General features: G+C 39.4%; 3 protein-coding genes, 1 long non-coding RNA gene and 1 pseudogene across 4 annotated transcripts; 4 read left to right on the plus strand and 1 right to left on the minus strand.

Annotated features, from left to right (window-relative positions):
* Window positions 1–27,597, plus strand: LOC146882191 (uncharacterized; annotated as a pseudogene).
* On the minus strand, window positions 6,923–8,443 carry LOC146882192 (uncharacterized). Its single transcript, XR_014985018.1, has 2 exons — window positions 7,997–8,443; window positions 6,923–7,780 (listed from the first exon to the last, which is right to left on the minus strand). It is a non-coding gene; the product is annotated as an uncharacterized LOC146882192 (long non-coding RNA).
* Window positions 10,591–12,728, plus strand: LOC146882193 (uncharacterized). Its single transcript, XM_085668105.1, has one exon. The coding sequence runs from the start codon at window positions 10,591–10,593 to the stop codon at window positions 12,334–12,336; it is 1,746 nt and encodes a 581-aa protein (XP_085524231.1). The 3' UTR covers window positions 12,337–12,728.
* LOC146882194 (uncharacterized) lies at window positions 12,800–13,881 on the plus strand. Its single transcript, XM_085668106.1, has one exon. The coding sequence runs from the start codon at window positions 12,800–12,802 to the stop codon at window positions 13,796–13,798; it is 999 nt and encodes a 332-aa protein (XP_085524232.1). The 3' UTR covers window positions 13,799–13,881.
* On the plus strand, window positions 13,991–15,085 carry LOC146882195 (uncharacterized; the record flags this gene model as incomplete). The annotated part of the gene is made up of 1 exon (XM_085668107.1): window positions 13,991–15,085. A coding segment is annotated over exon 1 (1,095 nt), but the record flags the coding sequence as incomplete, so codon positions are not given.
* Window positions 27,598–27,950: the final 353 nt, after the last annotated feature.

The following is a 27,950-nucleotide window of genomic DNA, read 5'->3' on the forward strand; positions in this document are numbered from 1 at the left end:
TTTCCAGCATATGCAATGTTGTCCGGGTGGAGCACTCATGGGAGACTTGCTTGTCCATATTGTATGGAGAATAGTAAATCATTTGGTTTGAAATATGGTAGAAAGCCTTGTTGGTTTGATTGTCATCGTCAACATTTGCCTATTGATCATCCTTTTCGTCATGATCGATACTCTTTTAAGAAGTCTGTAGTAGAAAACTCTTTACCTCCAGAACACTTGAGTGGTATAGATATCTTAAATAGAGTGAATCAACTTCAAGAAATTAACTTTGGCTTGAAATCAACCAAGATAAAGCAGTCCGACTTTGGTAGAACTCATAACTGGGTAAAGAAAAGCATATTTTGGGAATTGCCTTATTGGTCCACCAATCTAATTCGACATAATTTGGATGTTATGCATGTTGAAAAGAATGTGTTTGACAATGTGTTCAACACTGTTATGGACATAAAGGACAAGACAAAAGACAATGCAAATGCAAGACAAGATTTGAAGTTGATATGTAAACGTCCTAAGTTAGAGTTAATAGTTGAGAATGAAAAGTGTAAAAAACCAAAGGCAACATATGCCTTGAATTTGGATCAAAGAAAGAAGGTGTGTGAATGGATAAAACAACTGAAGTTTCCGGATGGGTACTCATCTAACCTATCACGTTGCATTAATCTAGATGAAGGAAAAATATACTTAATGAAGAGTCACGATTGCCATGTTTTTATGCAAAGACTTATTCCTTTGGCATTTCGTGACATGTTGCCAAGGCCAATATGGAAAGTTTTAACTGAACTGATTTTGTTCTTCAAAGAGATTTGTGCAATTGGAATACGTGCACCAGTACAGAAAGAGGATTTGGCCTCGGTTAATTTTGCGTTTCTACCCCGGTTTTGGAACCGAAGCATATTAAGGTGAGGCAAAAAGGGTCGGCTTATGGTCTCGGATGTGGACCGAAGTCGTATAGTCGTTTTTCTGCCTCGGGTTGTGTAGTAACCGAGGTCATATGTAACCCAAAACCTCGTGAGTTCACTTCCGGTGTTCACTTCCTCGTCCATGCAAGAAAGATAATCAAATCTTCATACTTTGTTATGTTTTTGAGTTTTGGCATTAAAAAGGAAATGTTAAATATTTGTATCACTGCACATGGCAAGGCGTAGCATGGCAGTAGCCGTGGCTACTTGCTATTTGGTGACTTTCAAAAATTGGAACAGAGGGGAAACGAAGAACACATAACCACGTACACCCACATCTTCTTCCTTGGCGGGATCTGTTTCGGCGTTTTGCACGGTGAGTTTCGTGTGTGGTGGTCGATGGTGGAGCTACTGGTTCGTTGTTGGCTGCTGGTTGTTTAATTGCATTTCAAATCTGACGCAGGGGTTTGTGCAACTCTGATGATAGCTTACTAGGTGGAATGACGAAGTGTTGAACTCGCGATTTAGGGTTTGATCTGCGTTGTGGTTGTTTTTTTTTTTTCTGAATGTGCGTGGGTTGGTTTGTGGTGAACCAGTTCACTGTTGTGTTCCCCCTCTAAGACATCACTTCTTCTTCTTCTTCTTCTGTTCACCGGGACCAGGAGCCAACTCTGCTGCCTCTCGTCCAAGGGTCGCGACAACACCGCCCTCCTCCGTGTCGGAGTCCGCCGCGTTGATCTCCAACAGACCACTCACAGATCTCTATCGTTGAACCAGGCTGGACGGTGCAGCGTGGATGGAGGAAAAGAGAGAGACGCGAAGAGGTACTCAACATAGAAGAGAAAGAACTGTGCAATCGCGTTTTTGAAATCCCTAATTTGCCATATGGCCTCGGTTCAATAAGCACCCGAGGCCAAATTACATTCTCCATGTGGCATTATTGCTTCGGGCCTATAAAACTGAAGCCTATAAGGCCTTTTGGCACCGGGTTTTCATTAACTGAAGCAAAAACCCATATTCTGCTTCGGGTTTGGGGTGAACCGGGATAGAAAAGTTGACAATAATTACAAAGATACCATCACACCATTTTATGCTTCGGTTTTATAATAACCGAGGCATATAACGCGAGTTAAAATCCCAAAACTGCACTAGTGGTGTTTCTGTCATGGACAATGTCATACTTTCCATCATTGAAACAATTTGCAAGCTTGAGAAGATTTTTCCACCAGCATATTTTGACTCAATGGAACATTTGGTAATACATCTCCAATATGAAGTTAAGGTTGGAGGACCTGTGCAATATAGATGGATGTATCCATTTGAGAGATGTATGTTGTACTTGAAAAGGAAGGTTCGAAATAAGGCAAAAGTTGAAGGATCTATTTGTGAAGCATATATTTTGGAAAAAATTTCTAACTTTGCTTCTTTATATTTTGATCCAAGCATTCAAACAAGGTACACTAATGTTCCTCGTCATGATGATGGTGGTGAACAAAAACTGGATGATAAATTGTCTATTTTTAAACATCCATGTCGCCCTATTGGCAAAGGTCAACATAGATTCTTAACAGATGAAGAACTTCATATTGCTGAGACATATATCTTGGTGAATTGTAAAGAATCAGAATCTTATCTTCAGTAAGTTTTCTTTTTAATTTATAGGTTTATGCATTTTATAATTATATTAGTTATGTTATTAATTATCATATTGTTAGATAATTCGAGGATTCACTAAAGGAAAGAAATCCTAATATATCTGAGGATGAAATACTCATAGTTCGAGATAGAGATTTTAGTAGATGGTTGAAACAACAAGTAAGTAGTCTCTCCCATACTCTTTATAATGTACAATTTAATATTTATTAATTATAATAATAATAATATAATTATGTGTTTTCACTTTTCCAATAATTCATAGGTTAGTACAGGTCATGTCCAAGATCAAAAGATTCGAGAGATTAGTTATGGCCCATTGAAGGTTGTGACTTCTTATAATGGTTTGATTGTTAATGGATATAGATTCCATACAAAGGATTATGGACATAATAAGTCCACCATGAACAGTGGGATATGTGTTCGAGAAAACATATATGGTGAAAATGATTTGGACTTTATGGTATTGTTGAGGAGATACTAGAATTATCATATGTTGGATTTGAAAACAAAGTGGTTATTCTACATTGTCACTGGTTTGACCCTGTCAATGGTGTTAAAGTTGATAATGTCTATGGGTTGGTTGATATCAATCATAAATCAAAGCTTCAAACAAATGAGCCATTTGTATTAGCTGGACAAGCTCAACAAGTCTATTATACAAAATATCCTCAAAGTGGGACTAAAAATACTAGTGATTGGTGGGCAGCTTGCAAGGTTAGAGCAAAATTGTTTATAGTTGAGACACTGAATAATGAAGAAGATTTTTCAAATGATCACATTGCTATTGATTATTTTCAAGATGAAGAGTCCACGAGAATGAGTACTATTCTTATTGACAATGAGATCATACAACTATTTGACGCACATGCTCCAATGGAAGAAGTAAATATGGATAATATACAAAGTTCAATTGAAAATGTAAATCATGATGAGGTCAACAATGAACACAATGAGGATGATGGGTTCATGGATGAAGATGAGAAGTTAGATGATTTAAATGATTCAAATATGGAGTTAGATGAATCTGATGAAGAATGGTTATGATTGATTCTTTTCCATTTCATTACCTTAATATTCTTCCTAGTAATTTAGATTCTGGAACCTGCTCTATTTCTTTTATATTTTTCAAGCCTTGTAAGAAGATTATGGAATTATACTCTTTCATTAGTCATTGTTAATTTTGACAGTTATTTTGTTACGTTACACTTGACTTTGATTATTGATTGCTTTTATCCTCTCTTTTTTTCCATTCACAATTTTAACCCGAATTTGAAACATTTGTTAGTTACCTAAATTTAAAGCTTCATCTTGAGTAGTGAGAAAAGTGAAATAGATAAACTAAGACATGTTTGGGATAAACTAAGACATTTCGTACACCATTGGATTTTATCTCATTATCGACATCGTCTTGTGCTTCCTCCACCGTAACCAACTTGTTCACATCTCCGTGGTCTTCCTCTCAACATCGGGGAATCAAAGTATCTGGTTCTGATGTATGCGTCTTTTAAGTTTGACTATTTTATTGGACTTTTGGTCAAGTTTTTTATAGCTGCTTCTTCACTGTCTTTTGCGGTGCAGATTAGAGTGGGAAATATCATTGGAAAACAAGGTTCCTATGCTCTTGGGTTATTGAATTTTATTGTGGTTTCAATTCAACATGTATGCTTTCTAACAGATTCATTTTGCATTCTTATTGTGTTGGTCGTGCTTGCTTCCAGGGCGCATTTACGAGGTACATACTATTACTACTCAATCAATTTATTGCCAAATAGGATCCATTCAATCTTGTTATCCCACACTTTCTTTTGTGATGCAAACTTCATCAGGTTCTTAAAGTCGATCACTCTCATGAAGGAAGAGGAAAAGCCACAATCAAGGTTTGTCCTAAGATTTCCTTTTTTTTTGTCATACTGACCCTCCCTAAATGCACACTTGTTCCATAATTTTATAAGTGAGCATGCTTATCTTTATTTACTTTTGGACGAACTTTTACATAAGCTAAAATGCATAAGCTAATTTGTAGAAGCTCTTTCTAGCTTCTTTTAATTATTATTTTTGACTTGTACATGAGCTAATTTTAGCTTATGGAAAACTTAATTTCATTTTTTTTCTTCTTATTTTTCTCTCCTGGGAGGACATATGGTGAAACTTGTTCAAATAGATCCTTGGAATGGAATAGTGTACTATATTGAAAATGCATTAAATTAGGAAAAGAGTATTGGTGTAGTGAATGCCATCATGTAATTTGTCTTTTGACAGAATTACTATTATATATATTTCTAAAGTAACTAATTGTAAGTCGTTTGGCCATTGTGTCCAGGAAACATGCTTTGCTCATTTTCTGCACTCTGTTTAAGATTTTTCTTGACACTCTAAATCAACTCCTTGGTGCACAAAATAGTATGCCTTAATTTTATACTGCACATCCTATTTGGTAGAGGAAATTTTTCATCAGTAATTTTGATAGAATCTCTGAGTGAAAATATGGAAACTTGACAAATTTGTAGGATAAAATGCCTGAGCGAAACTAAGATATGAAATAGATTATGACAACAATTGGAACACACTTGAATCAATACATCAATGTAATTAACGACTTCAGAATCAGAAATCTAAACTAAAACAACAAACTGAAACCAGTAAACAAAGTTAGACAGCAAACTAAAATGAAACTAGTGAGTAGTGTATGTGACTGAAAAATAGACATTGTGAAGATTGATATGCAAAACTGACTTAAGATGCAATAAAATGGTTTGAATCATGAACACAACATGCAATTTATTCAAAAATCATACTAATTGAAAACTAAAACCGAGAATTGATACTAAGAACAAGTACAAAATTAGATTTCTAAAATGGGGAAAAGTAACTAAACTAATAAACCTAACTTTCTAAAATGGGGTAAAAATTGAAATATGCAATCAAAACTGAATTAAAGTCATGAACAAGATTCAAATGATGAAACTAAACTTAAACAATGCATAGAACTGTAAAATGAATTCAGAAATTGAAATCTAATATGCAGAACTAGTGATAAAATCTGAAAATAAAAGATCAACTATATTAACTACCATAACTATATTACCCACCATGATGAACAAATGAGAACTCTGAATTGAAATGTGAATTATGCAATGGAAACACAAATTAAATCATGAAAACAGATTAGGGACCAAGTTAACTGGTTCAGCATTTTACAAGTTGTTCTTCAATGATTGCTTTTATGTGTATGAATGTGTATATAGACTTAAGAAGGCAAGTTGGTAATGAACTCATGGTGATTTTATTTAATCATTTAGTTGACAATAAAAATTTATTTTATATATTCAATAAGAAGTAGATAAGTTTTCAGGCTAGGTGGATCAATTCTTTAGCTATAAATAATGTCACAATTATATTTCCATGACAGGAACTGAAATGACTATTCGAGGAAGAGGTAGAGGTCAAGGTAGTCACACTCTAAGTCAACTTAGGCCTATTCAATGTCATGTTGGTCCTTCAGAACTAGATCCTATTTTGCAATCACCAGGTATAATTGTTGAAAGCACTCTAAATTTTTGTATGTATTTAACAACATTTATCTTCATGAAAAACAAATGACAATTCATTTTGTTTAGATTAAGAGGAAAAAAGAAGAAAAAAGGCAATAAATTAGCTTTGTCAACAATTTATAGTTTCAATGTTTTTTTTAGGTGCTACTTCAATTGATGGTAATCAATCACCACCTACCACCTCAGTGTTTGATGGTGGTCAATCAAATGTCAATTCAACATCTAATGACGTACCTACTCAAGATCCTTCAAGTGTATATTCTCATAATGAAGTTGATAGGAGACTTGTCATATCTGTACAGAAAGTTAGCAGACCGTAAGTACATCCAATCAAATATTCAATTCAATGTTGCTAATTTTTGGTTTGTAAAATGATTATTTGAACATGCAGAAGAAGGTTTGTTCCTGATTCTATGACTCGAGATATCATATCTGAAGTATTGATGAGAATGCCTAATCCAGCTGAGAAATGGAAAAGTTATTCTCCTGTGTCGACACCCAATTTCGTCCGGGTAAGAAATAAAAAATTTTCTTTCAAATAATTAGGAGAAGGGAAAAATAGGAAAAAGTGAGCATTGATTTGTATATAGATATTTTCCTACTTTTACTTTCATCCCTTTTTTTAATTTTTATTTAATCTTGTTTTATTTTATTTTATCTTATTTTATCCTTTTTATTTTATTTAATTTTATCTTTAAACTTTTAATTTAAATTTTAATATTTTCGTTTACTTTTATTATTTTATTTTGTTTTATTCTTTTGAAAAAAATATAAAAAAAGGGGGGTGAAAATAATAAAAATGAGAAAAAACTAAAATGAAAGTCAATGGTGCGCTTTCTCTGCACTTTTGAGACTTGGCATGAGAAAGGAAATGGTGGGGAGGTGTATCACTGCATGCCAGCGCCGGTGGAATGGCAGAAGCCAACCCGCATTTCACTTTTGGCCCTTTTCTAAAACCAACACAAAATATGAGCGAAAGAGGAAACTGGCATGGTAAGAAGAACGGTCAAACCATTCTAAAAAGAAGAGAGGATACAATATCACAAAGAGCAAGAGAGCAACGGGGGAGAGGATACACAGTTTCGCATTTCATAACAGATAACAAAAAAGAAGAGAGCACCCTTGGATCATCTGAAAGGAAGAACGAGAACAGGGGAGCCTCCATTGATCACACCCTACCAACACAGGGAGACTACAAGAGGTAAGCACCGATTGAACGTGAACCTTGGAATGAATATGATCTTGTGTTATGTTGGTTGCTTGAATGAATATGATCTTGTATTCTGCTGGATTTGTTATGTTTTATTGGTTTGAGATGTTGTCGTCCTCGTTTCGTTACTATTTGCTCATCACTATTCATCCCAACCTGCACGAAATAACTGAAAAGATAGAACTATCTCACCACTCATCAGCACATAGCCAGCCATAGCCAACGAACAAGCTCCTCAACCCATCATCTAACCCCCAATTCATCCTTCTCTTCTCGCAACCAATCGAACCAAAACGGCAACCCAAACTCTATCCCCCTCACCCATCATCAATACACCAAAAAGCTCGTGCTTCATTCATCCACCTGCAGGAGGTCCAAACCAGAACCCCAAACACACTTCACAAACGATTTTGTAGAGCGCGTCTTCACCCGCTTACTCACTTGCCATCATCTTTGTCTCCCACCTGCACAAAAATCAGAACCACGCTCATTCTTCACCATCAATATACACCACCCATTACCTTTGTTACAACCCCATTTCTGCGACTCAACATCACACCAGACCGAAATCCGTAATAGCACCAAAGACCCCCGTTTTAATCTTCCCCGATCACAGACTTCCAATCGAAACGCCGCCGGCGAGTCGGAGCTTTAACGACAGCAGCTCTAGTTTCGCTCACCAACATTATCGCCGTGGGCCTCTGTTCGACCTCGCAGATTAGAGGAGAGGACGCACCCCCTGTTCGCATCAGCGGCGCCGACGTTTCCCTCGACGGTGGTGGCGAGGCGGTGCGACGCGAAGCGATCGCGACGGGCTGGCAGCGGATGAACGCGCGGAGCTTCGACCGGGAAGAAATCCTCGCGCAGAAGGGGAAATGGGCGCCGTAGGCGACACGCGTCGGTCGCGGCGGTGGCGGCGTTCACGGCGGGTTGCAGGCGCTGCGTCGGCGTTGATCTCTTGGAGTTGCATTCCGGTGCATGAGTGAAAGCAAGGTGGTTGAGCCGCCGAGAGGGAGGACGACCCTCCGGCGTCGATTAGCGTCGCCGGCAACCAGTCGCGGGGCGGCGTGGCGGAGCAGAGGTGAGGGCGGTATGGTGGTAGGCAGCGGCACTCGCGAGAGAGAGGGTTTGGCGTTTGGTTCGTGAGCTGCTAGGGTTTAGATTAATCACATTCAAGTCTCAGCCCACTTCACTCCTTGCACCCCCATTTTTGACATTTTCACCCTCCTGTGTATTAAAATTGGGTCTGCGTGGCTTTTCTCGCGCACCCCCCAATATTAAGTTCTTCACACCCACGACTTTGCTATGCCTTGGGACAGTTTCTTCATACACCTCCATTTCTGATAATCCCGCACCCCCGCCTCGTTTTTGCCTGCTGGGCTTTTGCTGCATTTTTACTTCCCCGCGCACCTCCACAATTACTAATCTCGCACCCCTGCACACACTTTCTATTCTTATTCTGAATTTGTTTTATATTTTACTAGCCGCACCACCATCTTTAATAAATACACTTCATTTACTTCATGTATATCCCATTAATCACTCATACACCCTCATATTTTGTTTTTCACTTTCGCCCTTCTTAAATAAATTATTTCCTTTTATTTATTTATTTGTTTATTTGTTTATTTACTTTTATTATTACTATTTATTTATTTTCGTTATTTATTTATCATTAATATTTTTTTTTTCTAGAAAAATCAAATATTTGAAAATTATTAAAAATTACAAAAAAATAAAAAATCCAAAAAATGAAAAAATGTTTTTTTTGCTTTATTGTGTCTGTCCGGTCGCTCGCACCGTGTGACACTCATTTTCAAAAATACCAAAAATAATTTTCTTTCCCTTTTAGTGTCTGTCCGATCGCTCGCATCGTATGACGCTTGTTTTCAAATAATTCAAAAACACCAAAAAATATATAAAATTTTAAAAATACAAAATATCGACATTTTCCAACATTTTTTAAGAATTACGTGATCCTTGATTCTCGACTGTGAGATACGTAGGAGCAAGGTCAGTCCTTGTCAGGTTCACCTCTAAAAATCAAATTATTTTCTCATTTGTTTCTCATATCTTTTAAAAGAACTACGTAACCCTGATTTCTCACTTTAAATGAGAATACGTAGGACCAAGGTCAATCCTTGTCGGGCCCAAAAAAATTAAAAAATATTTTGTTTCTTTTAGCATTTTCGTCTTATTATTTTTGGGGAAAATTAACATTTTGAAAATCACATCAACTTTGCATTTTTAATTAATGGTACCGCCCTTTGGCGGGCGCTGTAGGGTGCTAACACCTTCCCTATGCGTAACCGACTCCCGGATCCAAAATCTGGTTTTACGCAGACTTGTCTTATTTTTATGGTTTTCCATAGTTTTCCAGAATAACTATGGTGGCGACTCCCAAATCTCTTTTAAACCCGTTTTCTTTTTTTTTCGGTTCGCCTTCCCGTCGCGATTCCGGTTGCGACAGCTGGCGACTCCACTGGGGACGCTAGAGAGTCAAGCCATTTAATCAGATACGCAAACTTGATGTGATTCTCCTAATGTTTCTTTCCCCTTTCTTTTATTTGTGTATTTTTGTCTTCATATGTGGTTGTATATATTTGCTTCTTGGATTAGTTGTGTGTGAATTACTTTGTTTATGTTGATATATATTTTGGAATTGCTCTATATCTGCCTGGGAAGTTTTCTGGCTGTTTTGCAGGTGGGGATTTGGGTATGCATCATTCTCCCTTCACACACACACATTGGGCATTACATGAGTGAGGCCCTACACCCGGGTCTGTTTAGCTTAGAATTAGAGGGGATTGTGTAGCAATGCCACAGTGGATGAACTTTCCAAGTGGTCATTGTGAGAACCCCAGCTAGAGTTTGTTTGCTTTGTTGGTACTCCCGCATCTTGTTGTCTACCAACTGTTATGGGAAATGCCAGGAAGTGGGCCATAGCTCTAGTGACCTTGAGCTTTAGGTATTAAGAAACAATCCTGGTGAGGCATGTATTTTAGCTTAGAACCCTTAGGCGCCGGACCTCTATTAAGGCACAAAGGGAGGCATGTGCATTACCTTAATTCCCATCTCGCCTTTCTCTTTTTATTTCGATTTGCGATAAAGTCACGCATTTGTACATTCTTTTATGGCATCATTGTACATGCATTTTGATTATTTGTTCATGCATAACATGTACCCTGTCATAACATGTCATAACATTTTTTGTGATTCTAGGTCAGAGATTTTAAGGTCGTGATTGAATTTGTGAGAAACAAGAGAAATTAACATGGAATTTCGAGTCGAGGGAATTTTAGAGTCAGATGCCTTGAAGAAGAAGTTACCTATCAGAGTTATAGACAGTAATTTGAGTGGTCTAAGGGAAATAGTGCAACAAATGAAGACTATACAGAAGAATGTTTTCAAGAAGCGGCATGGGAACTTATTGAGGTTGCTGAATGTGGAAGTCCAAGCATCGGCCGTCACTGCTCTAGCTCAATATTATGATCCGCCACTCAGATGTTTCACCTTCCAAGATTTTCAATTGGCACCAACAATAGAAGAGTTCGAACAAATTTTGGGCTTGTCAGTGGAAGATAAAGTCCCTTACAGACATTCAGAGCAACATGCATCTATCTCCACATTAGCTGGAATCTTGAAGGTACACCCTGCCGAATTAGAGGGTAAGATGGCCTCCAAGGGCAACTCGAAGGGGATCCCTCAAGGATATTTAGAAGGGCATCTACGTCATTTGGCGGAGAAAGAAGTGGGGGAGACATTCATGGATGTGTTGGCTCTTACACTTTATGGAGTCATACTCTTCCCTAACATGGAAAATTTTGTTGATCAAACCGCCCTCGATGTGTTTGTTGCCTATAAGATCCATTCAGAAAGTCCAGTCACTGCGATTCTAGCTGATGTGTATGGGAGTTTGAACCTATGCCACACACTTAAGAGGAAGAAGATGCTATGTTGTGTACCTATGTTGTACGTGTGGTTTATATCTCGAATCCGTCTAGGTACATTGAACGCTGAATGTCTTATTGGAGAGTTACCACCTAGCGGCATCGAAATTCGGGGGGCGAAGGAATGGGCCCAGTTTTGTGCGAGTTTGAATGGGGGAAGAATTAGATGGTGTGTCCCGGGATTGCCGAAGTCACGTGTCATTTCTTGTGGGACCTTCCCTAACGTCCCCCTAATAGGCACTAGAAGTTGCGTGAATTATAACCCTGTCTTGGCTCAGCGACAATTTGGGTGTCCGATCAAGAGCTCCCCAACTCCAGAATCCTTGGTTGCCGTTTGGACTTATTATGAAGAAGGAATTTCCCTTGATCTAATTCGTCGAATCAGGAGTGCTTGGGGTGAGGTCCTGCGTGTAGAAAAAGACCTAAGGCCAGGGGTGATCAACGAGAAGATATCCTACCGACGATGGATTTTGGAAAGGGTTAACACGATCAAGTTACCTTTCAAATCAGACTCTCCTGCTCCTGAGCGATCAGAACCTGCTGAGTCCGAGGAGATGAGGGGGTTGAAAGAGGAGATGGAGAAGATGAAACTCAAAAATGCCAAATTAATTACTGAGCTTCAGAGTCTCCGACACGAGTATGTGGATCTGAGGCGTGATAAGGAGGAAGTGACAAAAGCGTATGAAGGAATTCTTAGGAAACAAAGAGAAGAACGAGATCATGCTTTCAGAGTTAAACAGGATTTGGCTGCAGCCAACACCGCGTTAAAATCAAGGGACCGAGAGAGAGATGCAGTAGCAACATCTAAGCGCCAAAGAGATCAAATGTGTGAAGAATTTAAGAGAGAGAAGACTGAAGCACTAAAACGGTTGCACAACGCTCAAGTTAGGATCAGTGAGGTCGAACGACAGATGAGGGAAATGGTGTCGACCTATGAGGGGAAGATGGATGAAGAACGTTGGCATAGAGCTGAATTGGAAAAGCAACATGAAGAGGTGATAAGTCGAATGAATGAATACTCGGTCGAGCAGGACATGGCCATGGAACATTGGAGGAGATGTTTCTCATAGCTGGCTTCCCTTGCAAATGGAGCAATCGAAGATATTCCGCGATTATTGGCCGAAGCAGAGGTTGCACTACCGATATTCAATCCGCCTAGTGAAATTGAGGCGTTCTTCAGTCATTGTAAGGAATTGATAAGGGAGATGAAGAACATGATAGCCAGGGCTAGAGAATAGTTTTTCTTTCTTTTCTCATGTAATGAATGTAAAAGACTCGTGGATGATCGGGTTGTTTTGACAATATGTGATGGACTAAGTTTCATGTTAATTTCTATGATATGTTACCTCAAGGTTCTCACGGCTTTAGAATTTCTGGCTAAGATAAATGTTAGCATTCATTTTCATTTTTTTTTTCTTTTTTTTTTTTCATTTTTCATAATTCATTTCATTTAATAAAAATAATAGAGCAAAAGCAAATACAACGGCAAAATTTCCACGACACCCTTACCGCACACGAGCTAACCATAGAATCATGGAAGATTGGGAAGAAGCTCATGAAGCTGTGAAGGCCGATATTAACCAGTTGAAAGATCAAGTGAGCCAGATCCTAGAGGCCTTAAAGTCGCTGAAGACTTCGGAAGAAGCCTCCTCTACAAGGATCGAGGAAAACATTCACCCTCAAGTTCCTCGATATGAAGTCCAGAATACTCAGGGCATGTCAATCCCGTTCCCAATGTACGGTCTGCCTCCGGGATACACTCCACCCATTGGGGAATATTCAGAGGCAGAGCAGACTTCCTTTTCTTTTCCTGTGACTAACAACACACTACCAATCAATACTCAAGGGCCGATATTAGCCTCGATGCCCACGACCGGAGTGGGAATGAAAGAGGCGATCACATTCGCAGAACCAAGGGTGACTGTGGCACAAAATACTCCAAACATAACTGTTGACGAAGATGCTTTGGCTAAGGTCATGCCGCACGCTACAACCAAAGTAGTGTCCACTGGTATTGATAGGGCTAAAAGTAAGCTTGAGATTCTGGAAGAGAGGGTTCGAGCCATTGAAGGTGGTGGAAGCTATGGGTTCGGTGATGTTGCAAGGTTAAGCTTGGTTCCTGGTGTGATGATACCACATAAGTTCAAGGTCCCAGAATTTGAAAAGTATCAGGGTACCACGTGCCCTAAGAGCCATCTGACAATGTATGGTAGAAAGATGGCTGCTTATGCCTATGATGACAAGTTGTTGATACATTGCTTCCAAGATAGTTTGGCTGGTGTTGCGCTGAATTGGTATACACACTTGGAGCCATCTCGAATTCATTCGTGGATGGATTTGGCAGACGCCTTTGTGAAGCAGTATAAGTACAACACGGATAGCGCGCCAGATAGATTGCAGTTGCAAAATATGGCCAAGAAGGATACTGAGTCCTTCAAGGAATACGCACAACGGTGGAGAGAGTTGGCTGCTCAGGTTGAGCCACCACTACTTGATAAAGAGATGGTGGCAACGTTTGTAAACACACTATAATCACCATTTTATGAGCACGTGTTGGGGAATGTGTCTTCCAATTTCGCTGATATCATTATTATTGGTGAAAGGATAGAAATCGGGTTAAAGAGTGGAAAAATTGCATATGGCCCATTCGCGGCTGCAACTTCTAAGAAACCCGGTTTCCATCCAGGAAAGAAGAAAGAAGTAGAAGCACACACAGCCTCAGTAATGCCAGTGTGGGAAAGTCGGGCCCCTACTCACAATTATCGACAACACCCGAACCAACCTCCTTATGTGGCTAATGCAGTGTCTGTTCATCAAACACCACCTCAGCAGCAAGGGTTTTATCAAGCGTCAAATCTTTATCAACCACAACATGCCCCAAATAATGCTTGGAAAACCGAACCTAACTCAGGTTTCAACCGAAATATAGGTCAAAACACCAATATGAGGAGGAATCAAGATAGGAACTTTGTTCAGTTCACTCCCATTCCCATGACGTATACGGAATTGTTGCCACATCTTCTTCAGAAGCTCTTGGTGGCAATTTGTCCGATGAAGCCTATGCAACCCCCGTTCCCAAAGAATTATGATCCAAATGCTAAATGTGATTATCACGGAGGGGGAGTTGGACACTCTACTGAGAAGTGTGTAGCCCTCAAACACAAAGTGGAAGCTTTAATCAACTCAGGGTGGGTAAAGTTTCACGAAGACAAACCTAGCGTTGAAGCGAATCCTCTTTCTGGACATGGGAATCCTTCGACAAATGCCGTGGAAGATAGGGAACACAAGCTAGTAAGGAATGTGAGTGAAATCCGGAGCTCCAAGCGGTTTATTTTTGAGACCTTGTTGCAATTGGGTCTATTGACAGGGGGGTATAATTTGAGTGAAAAATGCGGATTCCATCCGGGTGCTAAACATTCGATCGACGAGTGCACCAAGTTCGAGGACGTTTTACAAAGTTTGCTTGACAAAAATTTTGTACAAGTATGTCGTGAGGGCATGGAGGAGGAAGTATTTGCACAAGATGGAGGGAAACCCGATGTGGCTTTGCCAGAGCCATTGGTGATTCATTTCACCAGATCCACCCCTACACTAGCAATGCAAGAAAGACAACCTATTACTATCCAAGCACCCTCCTCCTTTCCTTACAAAAGTGAGAAAGTTGTCCCGTGGAAATATGGTGCATGTGTGTCGGGTGGGGAACAACGAATAGAAGGCCAGCCTACCAGTGGTGAGCCGGTGGTTGAAAACATTTCGGGCATCGGTGGAATGACTAGGAGTGGTCGAGTATTCACGCCTCCGATCTTGATGAAAGATGGAACAGGCAGTAGTGAAACCGATGATGAACAAAAGTGCTAATGAATTCTTGAAGGGGAAGATGATACAAACCGATGAAGGACTGAGAAAAGACGACAAGAAAGAAATATCTAATGAAGAGGCTAGTGAGTTTTTGAAGTTCATACAACAGAGTGAGTATAAAGTGGTCGAGCAGCTGAATCGCATGCCTGCTCGGATCTCTCTCTTGGATTTACTCATGCTTTCAACCTCACATAGAAAGCTACTAATGAAGATACTCAGTGGGGCGCATGTGGAGAAGAATATCTCTCTGGACAGTTTTGAAGGAATTGTTAGCAACATCACTGCTAACAATTACCTCACTTTCACTGACGAGGAGATACCTACTGAAGGGAGAGGACACAACAAGGCCCTCCATGTCTCTGTAAAATGCTTGGATCATGTCATAGCACGAGTATTAATCGACAATGGTTCTTCCTTGAATGTAATGCCAAAAGCAACATTGGGAAAGCTTCCGTGTGAGGGTATCCATATGAAACCAAGTGCAATGATCGTGAGGGCTTTTGATGGGAGCAAGAGAGAAGTGATGGGAGAGGTAGAATTGCCAATCCAAATTGGGCCGTGCATCTTTCAAGTAACTTTCCAAGTGATGGATATCCTCCCAGCATATAGCTGCTTGTTGGGCCGCCCTTGGATTCATTCAGCAGGTGTGGTGCCTTCAACCTTGCACCAAAAGTTGAAGTATGTCATGGGTGATAAACTAGTGATAGTTTCAGGAGAGGAAGATATTTTGGTGAGTGGACCTTCGTCTTCTCGATATATTGAAGTAGCAGAAGAAGCCCTTGAGACAGCCTTCCAGTCTTTGGAAATTGTGGGCAGTACCTATGTGGAGCCATATCTGATGAACCCACAATTGTCTCGCGCCTCCCTTATGACCGCCAAGATCATGCTGAAAGAGGGATACGAATACGGAAAAGGGCTAGGCAAGGACAAGCAAGGACTGATATTTCCCCTGGAGGTCACTGAGAAAAGGAATAGATACGGCCTGGGATACAAGCCTACTCGAGAAGACAAGAGGAGGCTAATGGAAGAAAGGAGAGAACGTAATCTGGCTCGCGTGCAGGGAAAAGAGCAGGAGTTAAAAAGGATCTGCATCTGCGATATCAAAGAGAGCTTCCACAGTGCCGGATGGATCAACGCTAGCCAAATAGCAGCTGTCAACGATGAAGATGAACGGGAAAACTCAACTTTTGTGCAGCCATGCACTTCATATGCACCACTCAACAATTGGGAGACTTTGGATCTACCTGTGATGTTTAATTTGGTTAAAATGTAATATTTTTAATTAATCCTACTGCTTTACCCGGAGCTCTAGGATTCATGACTTAACGGGCTGACACCTTTTTCTTTATGCTCAGCGTGATAATCAATTTGTGTTTGCTACCTTTGTTATTTTTGTTGCACTATTGTTTGTTTATCGTTTTTATAAACTCGAATAATGCAGATATGACAATGAATGTTTTGAAAATAACAATGTCGATATCCCCAATTTTGAGCATCCTGTCGATAATATGGAAGATGATTATGAAGATGATTCGGAACCCTCCCCTGAACTAATGAGATTAGTGGAACAAGAATCTAAGGAAATAAGACCCCATCAAGAGGATGTTGAAACACTTAACTTAGGAGAGGGGGATGAGAAAAAAGAAGTGAAGATCGGCAATAGTATGAAGAGAGAAGTGAAACAAGAATTATGCGCTTTACTAAAGGAGTTTAGGGATGTGTTTGCTTGGTCGTACAATGACATGCCTGGTTTAGATACTGATATAGTGCAACATAAACTTCCACTCAAGCCGGAATGTCCTCCAGTTAGACAAAAGCTAAGGAGAATGAAACCAGAAATGTCATTAAAGATCAAAGAAGAAGTGCAAAAGCAATTTGACGCTGGATTTTTAGCCGTGGCAAAATACCCTCAATGGGTGGCAAATATTGTACCAGTACCTAAGAAAGATGGCAAAGTTCAGATGTGCGTTGATTATCGAGATTTGAACCGTGCAAGTCCAAAAGACAATTTTCCATTACCTCACATCGACACGTTAGTGGATAATACAGCCAGATTCTCACTATTTTCATTTATGGATGGCTTCTCAGGATATAATCAGATCAAGATGGCACCTGAAGATATGGAAAAGACCACATTTATCACATTATGGGGGACATTTTGCTATAAGGTGATGTCTTTCGGACTCAAGAATGCTGGAGCAACCTATCAAAGGGCCATGGTGGCACTTTTTCATGATATGATGCACAAAGAAATTGAGGTCTATGTAGATGATATGATCGCCAAGTCCGAGTCAGAAGCAGAGCACATCCTCAACCTGAAGAAATTGTTCGAGAGATTGAGGAAGTTCAAGCTTAAACTAAACCCGACTAAATGCACATTCGGTGTGAAATCTGGAAAGTTGCTGGGTTTCATTGTCAGTCAAAAAGGGATTGAGGTTGATCCTGACAAGATGCGCGCGATAATCGAAATGCCTACTCCTAACACGGAGAAGGAGGTGCGAGGTTTCTTGGGCAGACTGAACTACATTGCTAGGTTCATCTCCCAGTTGACTTCCACCTGTGAACCAATATTCAAGCTATTGCGTAAAAATCAGGCTGTCAAGTGGAATGAAGACTGTCAGGCTGCTTTCGACAAAATTAAACAATATCTACAAGATCCTCCAGTCTTACGGCCACCTGAACCAGGGAGACCACTAATTCTGTATTTGACTGTACTGGACGAGTCAATGGGTTGCGTGTTAGGTCAGCAGGATGAAACTGGAAAAAGAGAGCACGCCATATACTACTTGAGCAAGAAGTTCACAGAATGCGAACGACGATACTCGTTTTTAGAGCGAACTTGTTGCGCATTGGCATGGGCCGCCCATCGTCTAAGACAATATATGTTGAGTCATTCTACGTGGTTGATATCCAAGATGGACCCCATCAAGTATATTTTTGAAAAACCCGCTTTGACTGGAAGGATAGCCCGGTGGCAGATGCTATTGTCAGAGTACGACATTATATATGTCACACAGAAATCTATCAAGGGTAGTGCTCTGGCTGAATATCTGGCTCAACAACCCATTAACGATTACCAGTCAATGCAGCCTGAGTTCCCCGATGAAGACATCATGGCCTTGTTTGAAGGTGATCAGGAAGAGCAAAATGGAAAGACATGGACGTTATTATTCGATGGAGCTTCTAACGCCATGGGACATGGAATAGGGGCAATACTGATATCTCCAGAGAATCAGTACATTCCAATGACTGCAAGGTTGTGTTTTAATTGCACGAACAATATCGCTGAATATGAAGCTTGCGCTATGGGCATCCAAGCCGCAATTGAATCGAAGGCAAAAATTTTGAATGTGTATGGGGATTCGGCATTGGTTATCCATCAATTAAAAGGGGAATGGGAGACTAGGGATCCGAAGTTGATTCCCTACAGAGCTTATATCATGGAGTTGGTGGAGTATTTTGATTCCATTGAATTTCAACACATTCCGCGAGAAGATAACCAGTTGGCAGATGCCTTAGCTACTTTGTCATCGATGTTCGAGGTTAATCAAGATTAGGTATTGCCAATGATCCAAATGAAGAGCCACGAGGAACCAGCATATTGTCACTTCATTGAAGAAGAATCAGATGGCAAGCCTTGGTATTTTGATATCAAGCGCTACTTAAAAAACAGGGAATACCCCGAAAAAGCATCTGAGAATGATAAAAGGACACTAAGAAGGTTGACTGCAAGTTTTATCTTAAGTGGGGATGTGTTGTACAAGAGAAATCATGACATGGTTCTCCTTCGATGTGTGGATGCAAAAGAGGCCGAGTCAATACTAGAGGAAGTACATGGAGGTACCTTCGGCACACACATGAATGGGCACTCAATGGCCAGGAAGATCTTGAGGGCTGGTTACTTTTGGTTGACCATGGAGAGTGATTGTTGCATGCACGTGAGGAAGTGCGAGAAATGTCAAAAGTATGCAGATAATATCAATATGGCGCCCACCACTTTAAATGTAATGTCTGCACCATGGCCGTTTTCAATGTGGGGGATAGATGTTATTGGAGCCATAGAGCCAAAAGCCTCAAACGGACATCGCTTCATACTGGTTGCAATTGATTACTTCAATAAATGGGTGGAAGCTGCTTCTTACGCCAATGTGACAAGAAAAGTTGTGACCAAATTCATAAAAAGAGAGCTGATTTGCAGATACGGATTGCCCAACAAGATAATCACTGATAACGCCACCAACTTGAACAATCAAATGATGACTGAATTGTGTGAAGAATTTAAAATCCAACATCATAATTCTTCTCCCTATCGTCCAAAGATGAATGGGGCAGTCGAGGCTGCTAATAAGAACATCAAGAAAATTGTACAGAAAATGGTGGTTACGTATAAAGATTGGCATGAGATGCTTCCTTTCGCTTTACATGGGTATCGCACTTCAGTACGTACATCGACTGGGGCAACGCCTTTCTCTCTGGTATACGGAATGGAGGCAGTGCTACCTTTCGAAGTAGAAATTCCATCTCTACGAGTGTTAATGGAGACCCAATTGGAAGAGGCTGAATGGATTCAAGCTCGGTTTGACCAGCTCAACCTCATTGAGGAAAAGAGGCTAACAGCAGTGTGTCACGGACAGTTATACCAAAGAAAAATGAAAAAAGCGTTCGACAAGAGGGTACGCCCTAGAGAGCTCCATGAAGGCGAGCTAGTCTTGAAGAAGATCTTACCTATACAGAAGGATCACAGGGGCAAGTGGACTCCAAATTATGAAGGCCCATATGTGGTGAAGAAAGCATTTTCTGGTGGGGCACTAATTCTCGCAAGGATGGACGGGGAGGAGTTACCGTTACCGGTCAATTCTGATGCAGTCAAGAAATTTTATGCATGATGATTCCTTGATAGGATACGCTACTAGGGGATACCGACATTGTATCCAAAGTTTGTTGTACTCTGCTTTGTCTTTCGTTCAATAAATACAATTTGGTTTTCTCCATAAATTTGAAACAATTGATGTCACGTTGAGCTCGTGAAGAGAATAAGTAACAGATAACCAAAAAAAAAAAGAAGGAAAACAAAACAAAACAAAAAGAGAGGATAAAAGACGAATAAAGCCATATACACACCAATGAGGCATCACAGGTACGATCTCTAAGAACAGGCTCGCTTCTAAAGGGTGTCGTGGAAGTAAAATAATAGAAAAAAAAAAGGAAAAAAGAGAAAAAATGAAATCAATTTTGGAATTTGTTGTTAATAAAGTTGTCAAGTGTATGGCATTTTCAAAAAAAATGAGGAGAAAAAGAGAATGAAAATACAAAAGTGGGGAGAAGGGAAAGTTTTTCATTGGTTTGTCACTTTAAGCATAACTTGTGTTCATCTGTTGTTGAAACATCTGCATTCATATTGCTCGAACCCCCAATTCGTTCACTTCCCTCTGAAGTAAAGGATTGCCCTAGGAAGTAAAGAGCGTACTGTGGCAGTTTTTAGTCGACCTTGCCTAACAGTAGGCCAAAGCCACAAGTTGGGAAAAACAAAAAGGATTGTTTGTTAGAACGAAAAACCTACAAAGGCAATATGGGAAAAGAAAAGAAGATGAGAATGGGTTAGATGCTGCCGAATTTTGGCTTAGAGCTAAGTTCATGTGTAAATAAGGCGAACAAACTTTGGAATGACGTGTGGCCTCCTTCCCCTACCAGAATGTAAAGGAAAATCATATATCCATTTGCACCCCCTTTGAGCCAAAAAAAAAAAAAAAAAAAAACTTCTTTCAGTGTCCCTGGACAAGAATCATCAGCATGTCAAGTTACCCGAAACACGTAAGAGGTGTTCAAACAAATCAATGAAAAAGAAATCTAGAAATGCATGTCAAAAAATCACAATGATAACAATGCAAAGGACATGAAGGATGTGAAAAAGGGAAAGAGAAATGAAAATAAAGATGATAGAACACCACAAAATTTCAAGTGAAGGGTTTACAGGGTGTCACGCAAATGATTCTTGTTCCAAAATTAATACCTGCAAACTCATACTTGGGCCTTATTAACCATTTCTTTCATAAACCCCTTAACCCCTAGCCACACTACAAGCCAAGAAAAGTCCACATCGATTGAAGAATGTTTGTCTGGATCTTCTCATGAGCTTAACTCATGGACAAAAGTAAGCAGTTGATGACAAAAAAAAAAAAAAAAAAAAAAGAAGGAAAAATTTCCCATCACCCTATGAGTTAAGGAAAAGATTCAAATGGGGGCAATCCTTTCCGTCTCATCAAACTACGCTCTTGCCCAACGCAACAAAACTGGGACATTTTTAAACCTTGCATGTTTCTTCTCGAGTATTAACCTGACCACCGGTAATGTTGCCCTTGAACAATTGTTCAGCCTCTTACAAAATTGGTTCCTATCCCTCATTCATTCGCGAGTTCGAGCTAGTATGTTTTGCATGACGCGAAAAAAAAAAAAAAAAAAAAAAAAAAAAGAAGAGGAAGAAATTAAACTCATAGTTTTGCAAAGTGCACCAGGATCTTTCACCGCTCCCCACCATTTTTGCTTGAACATAATATCAGGGACGTGACTTGAGCATGCCTTGGATTTGACGACAACGTTGACAACTAATTCCAAAACGAGAGCATCTTTGTTAAAAAAAAAAAAAAAAAAAAAAAAACTTCACATGAATTTTATACATGCATTCATGCATCGCATCATGTTACAAGAATGGACTCAAAAGTTCAGTCAGGACAAATGTTTTGCACAAGTCTCACCAATGTTAAGCATTCATGTGATGTTTGCCAATACATCAAAATCAAACCTATGTGTTCTCCTTTCGGACCACGACCCTCTCCTTAGGAATGGTCAGGTCCAGGTTCTCCTTTCGGACAACAACCCTCTCCTTAGGAATGGTCAAGTCTAGGTTCTCCCTTTCGGACCACGACCTTCTCCTTAGGAATGGTCAGGTCCAGGTTCTCCTTTCAGACAACAACCCTCTCCGTGGGATTGGTCAAGTCCATGTTCTCCTTTCAGACAACGACCCTCTCCTTGTTAATGGTCAAATCCATTTTGTCGTGTCGAGACCCTCTCCATGAGAATGGTCATCGATTCCTATGCCTTCTCCTTAGGATTGGCTAAATCGTTGGACAGATCAAGACCCTCTACTTTGTAATGGTCACCGAATCCTGCCAGATATAGACCCTCTCCTTTGGAATGGTCAAATCAACACTGCATCGAGACCCTCTCCATGGGATTGGTCATCGATTCCTTTACATCGAGGCCCTCTGCGAGGCAATGGTTATCGATTTTTTTACATAGAGACCCTCTCCCTAGGAATGGTCGAATCCACACGTAAAATCTTAAAAAATAATTCAAAACATGAAAGCACATAACAAAAAATCTGAAAATGAGGCAAAATAAAAAAAAAGAAGAAAAGAAGAAAAAAGAAAAAGAAAAAGGGGAATTCTTTAAAAAAAAAAAGAAAAAAAAAAAAAAGAAAACTAAACTAAAAAAATAATATATAGAAAACGAAAGATAAAATTTAAACGTTTATTTTAGCGTCACGACCCTCTCTGTTAGAATGGTTAGTGATTTCTTTCTTCATTTCTGGATGAGATCTGGTTGAATCCATCTTCATCTTCCGGATCTTGACCCTCTTCTTAGAATTGGTCATCACTTTTCTTTAAATCAGTTTTATTCACCTTTTTCCTTGTCAAAACTCGAACGAAATTAGTGTTTCTATCTTTACTTATCTTTTACTATGATATTATGAAAAGTTAATTTTCATATTATCGGTAAAATATAAGTAAAGAGGGGCAGCTGTCGACACCCAATTTCGTCCGGATAAGAAATAAAAAATTTTCTTTCAAATAATTAGGAGAAGGGAAAAATAGGAAAAAGTGAGCATTGATTTGTATATAGATATTTTCCTACTTTTACTTTCATCCCTTTTTTTAATTTTTATTTAATCTTGTTTTATTTTATTTTATCTTATTTTATCCTTTTTATTTTATTTAATTTTATCTTTAAACTTTTAATTTAAATTTTAATATTTTCGTTTACTTTTATTATTTTATTTTGTTTTATTCTTTTGAAAAAAATATAAAAAAAGGGGGGTGAAAATAATAAAAATGAGAAAAAACTAAAATGAAAGTCAATGGTGCGCTTTCTCTGCACTTTTGAGACTTGGCATGAGAAAGGAAATGGTGGGGAGGTGTATCACTGCATGACAGCGCCGGTGGAATGGCAGAAGCCAACCCGCATTTCACTTTTGGCCCTTTTCTAAAACCAACACAAGGAAACTGGCATGGTAAGAAGAACGGTCAAACCATTCTGAAAAGAAGAGAGGATACAATATCACAAAGAGCAAGAGAGCAACGGGGGAGAGGATACACAGTTTCGCATTTCATAACAGATAACAAAAATGAAGAGAGCACCCTTGGATCATCTGAAAGGAAGAACGAGAACAGGGGAGCCTCCATTGATCACACCCTACCAACACAGGGAGACTACAAGAGGTAAGCACCGATTGAACGTGAACCTTGGAATGAATATGATCTTGTGTTATGTTGGTTGCTTGAATGAATATGATCTTGTATTCTGCTGGATTTGTTATGTTTTATTGGTTTGAGATGTTGTCGTCCTCGTTTCGTTACTATTTGCTCATCACTATTCATCCCAACCTGCACGAAATAACTGAAAAGATAGAACTATCTCACCACTCATCAGCACATAGCCAGCCATAGCCAACGAACAAGCTCCTCAACCCATCATCTAACCCCCAATTCATCCTTCTCTTCTCGCAACCAATCGAACCAAAACGGCAACCCAAACTCTATCCCCCTCACCCATCATCAATACACCAAAAAGCTCGTGCTTCATTCATCCACCTGCAGGAGGTCCAAACCAGAACCCCAAACACACTTCACAAACGATTTTGTAGAGCGCGTCTTCACCCGCTTACTCACTTGCCATCATCTTTGTCTCCCACCTGCACAAAAATCAGAACCACGCTCATTCTTCACCATCAATATACACCACCCATTACCTTTGTTACAACCCCATTTCTGCGACTCAACATCACACCAGACCGAAATCCGTAATAGCACCAAAGACCCCCGTTTTAATCTTCCCCGATCACAGACTTCCAATCGAAACGCCGCCGGCGAGTCGGAGCTTTAACGACAGCAGCTCTAGTTTCGCTCACCAACATTATCGCCGTGGGCCTCTGTTCGACCTCGCAGATTAGAGGAGAGGACGCACCCCCTGTTCGCATCAGCGGCGCCGACGTTTCCCTCGACGGTGGTGGCGAGGCGGTGCGACGCGAAGCGATCGCGACGGGCTGGCAGCGGATGAACGCGCGGAGCTTCGACCGGGAAGAAATCCTCGCGCAGAAGGGGAAATGGGCGCCGTAGGCGACACGCGTCGGTCGCGGCGGTGGCGGCGTTCACGGCGGGTTGCAGGCGCTGCGTCGGCGTTGATCTCTTGGAGTTGCATTCCGGTGCATGAGTGAAAGCAAGGTGGTTGAGCCGCCGAGAGGGAGGACGACCCTCCGGCGTTGATTAGCGTCGCCGGCAACCAGTCGCGGGGCGGCGTGGCGGAGCAGAGGTGAGGGCGGTATGGTGGTAGGCAGCGGCACTCGCGAGAGAGAGGGTTTGGCGTTTGGTTCGTGAGCTGCTAGGGTTTAGATTAATCACATTCAAGTCTCAGCCCACTTCACTCCTTGCACCCCCATTTTTGACATTTTCACCCTCCTGTGTATTAAAATTGGGTCTGCGTGGCTTTTCTCGCGCACCCCCCAATATTAAGTTCTTCACACCCACGACTTTGCTATGCCTTGGGACAGTTTCTTCATACACCTCCATTTCTGATAATCCCGCACCCCCGCCTCGTTTTTGCCTGCTGGGCTTTTGCTGCATTTTTACTTCCCCGCGCACCTCCACAATTACTAATCTCGCACCCCTGCACACACTTTCTATTCTTATTCTGAATTTGTTTTATATTTTACTAGCCGCACCACCATCTTTAATAAATACACTTCATTTACTTCATGTATATCCCATTAATCACTCATACACCCTCATATTTTGTTTTTCACTTTCGCCCTTCTTAAATAAATTATTTCCTTTTATTTATTTATTTGTTTATTTGTTTATTTACTTTTATTATTACTATTTATTTATTTTCGTTATTTATTTATCATTAATATTTTTTTTTTCTAGAAAAATCAAATATTTGAAAATTATTAAAAATTACAAAAAAATAAAAAATCCAAAAAATGAAAAAATGTTTTTTTTGCTTTATTGTGTCTGTCCGGTCGCTCGCACCGTGTGACACTCATTTTCAAAAATACCAAAAATAATTTTCTTTCCCTTTTAGTGTCTGTCCGATCGCTCGCATCGTATGACGCTTGTTTTCAAATAATTCAAAAACACCAAAAAATATATAAAATTTTAAAAATACAAAATATCGACATTTTCCAACATTTTTTAAGAATTACGTGATCCTTGATTCTCGACTGTGAGATACGTAGGAGCAAGGTCAGTCCTTGTCAGGTTCACCTCTAAAAATCAAATTATTTTCTCATTTGTTTCTCATATCTTTTAAAAGAACTACGTAACCCTGATTTCTCACTTTAAATGAGAATACGTAGGACCAAGGTCAATCCTTGTCGGGCCCAAAAAAATTAAAAAATATTTTGTTTCTTTTAGCATTTTCGTCTTATTATTTTTGGGGAAAATTAACATTTTGAAAATCACATCAACTTTGCATTTTTAATTAATGGTACCGCCCTTTGGCGGGCGCTGTAGGGTGCTAACACCTTCCCTATGCGTAACCGACTCCCGGATCCAAAATCTGGTTTTACGCAGACTTGTCTTATTTTTATGGTTTTCCATAGTTTTCCAGAATAACTATGGTGGCGACTCCCAAATCTCTTTTAAACCCGTTTTCTTTTTTTTTCGGTTCGCCTTCCCGTCGCGATTCCGGTTGCGACATCCTGATATGAAAGAAATATTATTTGATGATTTTAAGGCAAGTTACTATAATCTTTTATCTTTATATTACATTTACTTATCATTAATTTTGATAAATTTGTATTGGTGTAGAATAAGTACCGATTTGCATCAGATTATGATCGTAGCATGGCAAGAAAGGTTTGGAATTTAACATGCATGGATCGCTATTCTGACTCTTTAACTAAGGCAAGAAAAAAGGCAAGAGAAAGAGCAAACTCAGATAATATAGAAGACTTAAAAGGTTTTGGGCCAAGAGGAATAAGGACTGAGATGTGGGACGCTTTAATTGACATATGGATGACACAAGACTAGAAAAAGAAATCTATTGCTGGTAAAAACAATAGGGCTGCCAAGCCAAAGGCTATGGTGCACACTAGAGGGTCAATAAGCTTTGGACAACACTTGAAAAAGATGGTATTCATTTTCTAGTAATATCTATGACTTTATAATAATACTTATATATTTTATACATTTGGTGGATATCATTAATGCATCAATCATATATATATATATATATATATATATATATATATATATATATATATATATATATAAACATACTTATTATAAATTTTGATATACATTTGAATTTTGATAGTATTCATTATCTAGAATTACATATTATTTTACAGGAGGCGGAGCGTAATGGGTCTGTTTCTTATGGTGAACTATACAACAAAGTTCATAAAAAAAAAGACGGTCAATATGTTTCCAATAAAGCAAAAAATTTCAAGTATTATTACATGTGTAAGAATTTATTCACTTATTTAATCTTATATTACAAAATGATTGATTTACTATATAGGAATCATATGAAAGTGCTATGGTAGAAAAATATGGAGAAGATGTATCAAAGCATCCTAAAGTTGATTCTGAAGTATGGATGAAAATGGGAGGTGAAAATAAGAAAGGTAGAATTCACGGTATCGGTCGTAGCTTGGAACTTGCCATCATCAATGTGAATGGTTCATCTTCATCAGTTGTAGGTCCTTCCACAAATCCAAATCATGCATCTCCAACTGAAGAAATCACTGCAATAGCTACACAAATGTCTCAAATGCAACAACAGATGCAGACACAGTTAGATTTACAAATTGAATCTCAAAAGCAACTACAAATAGAGTTACAAGCACAAATAGAGGCACATGCACAACAGGTGCAAGCTCAGTTGAAAGCACAAGCAGATATGCATGCACAATTTCAAGCACAATTCCAAGCACAAATACAAGCACAAATGCAAGCACAAATGTAAGCACAAATGCAAGCACAAATGCAAGCACAAGTAGAAATGCAAAAACTTTTACAACAAATGCATACACAGATGCAAACACAGATGGAGTTTTTCAAGACACAAATATTTCCTGCTTTAAAGATATCATCACCACCGTCTATCAAGAAACATGGCGAGAACAAAATATGAAGATGATGATGATGTTTTGTTTTGTTTTGTTTTTAAACTTAATGATGTATGTTGACAATTGTAAAAACTACTTTTATTATGCTCATTACTTTTAGTATTTTGAATGTGATAACATTTGACATGTTTCATATAAAATGTTTGGCAAGATTTATTACTTTATTTTATATTTATGTTAAAATGCATTTCATAAGGTACAGGTAAAAAAGTATGGAATATTTTGGAATGATGCAATTTGCTATGATTTTGCTAGGGATTAGCTAGAGATAAATTATTCAATTCGCGAGGGATTAGCTAGGGATTAAGTACAACCTATTTGCTAGGGATTAGTTAGGGATTAGCTACAAGCAGTTTGCTACGGATTTGCTAAGGATTAGCTACAACCTATTTGCTAGGGATTAGCTAGGGATTAGCT

This window comes from Vigna unguiculata, chromosome 10 (assembly GCF_037176805.1).
Source record: "Vigna unguiculata cultivar grain cowpea cultivar isolate G323 ecotype 2 chromosome 10, ASM3717680v1, whole genome shotgun sequence".
Taxonomy (NCBI): domain Eukaryota; kingdom Viridiplantae; phylum Streptophyta; class Magnoliopsida; order Fabales; family Fabaceae; genus Vigna; species Vigna unguiculata.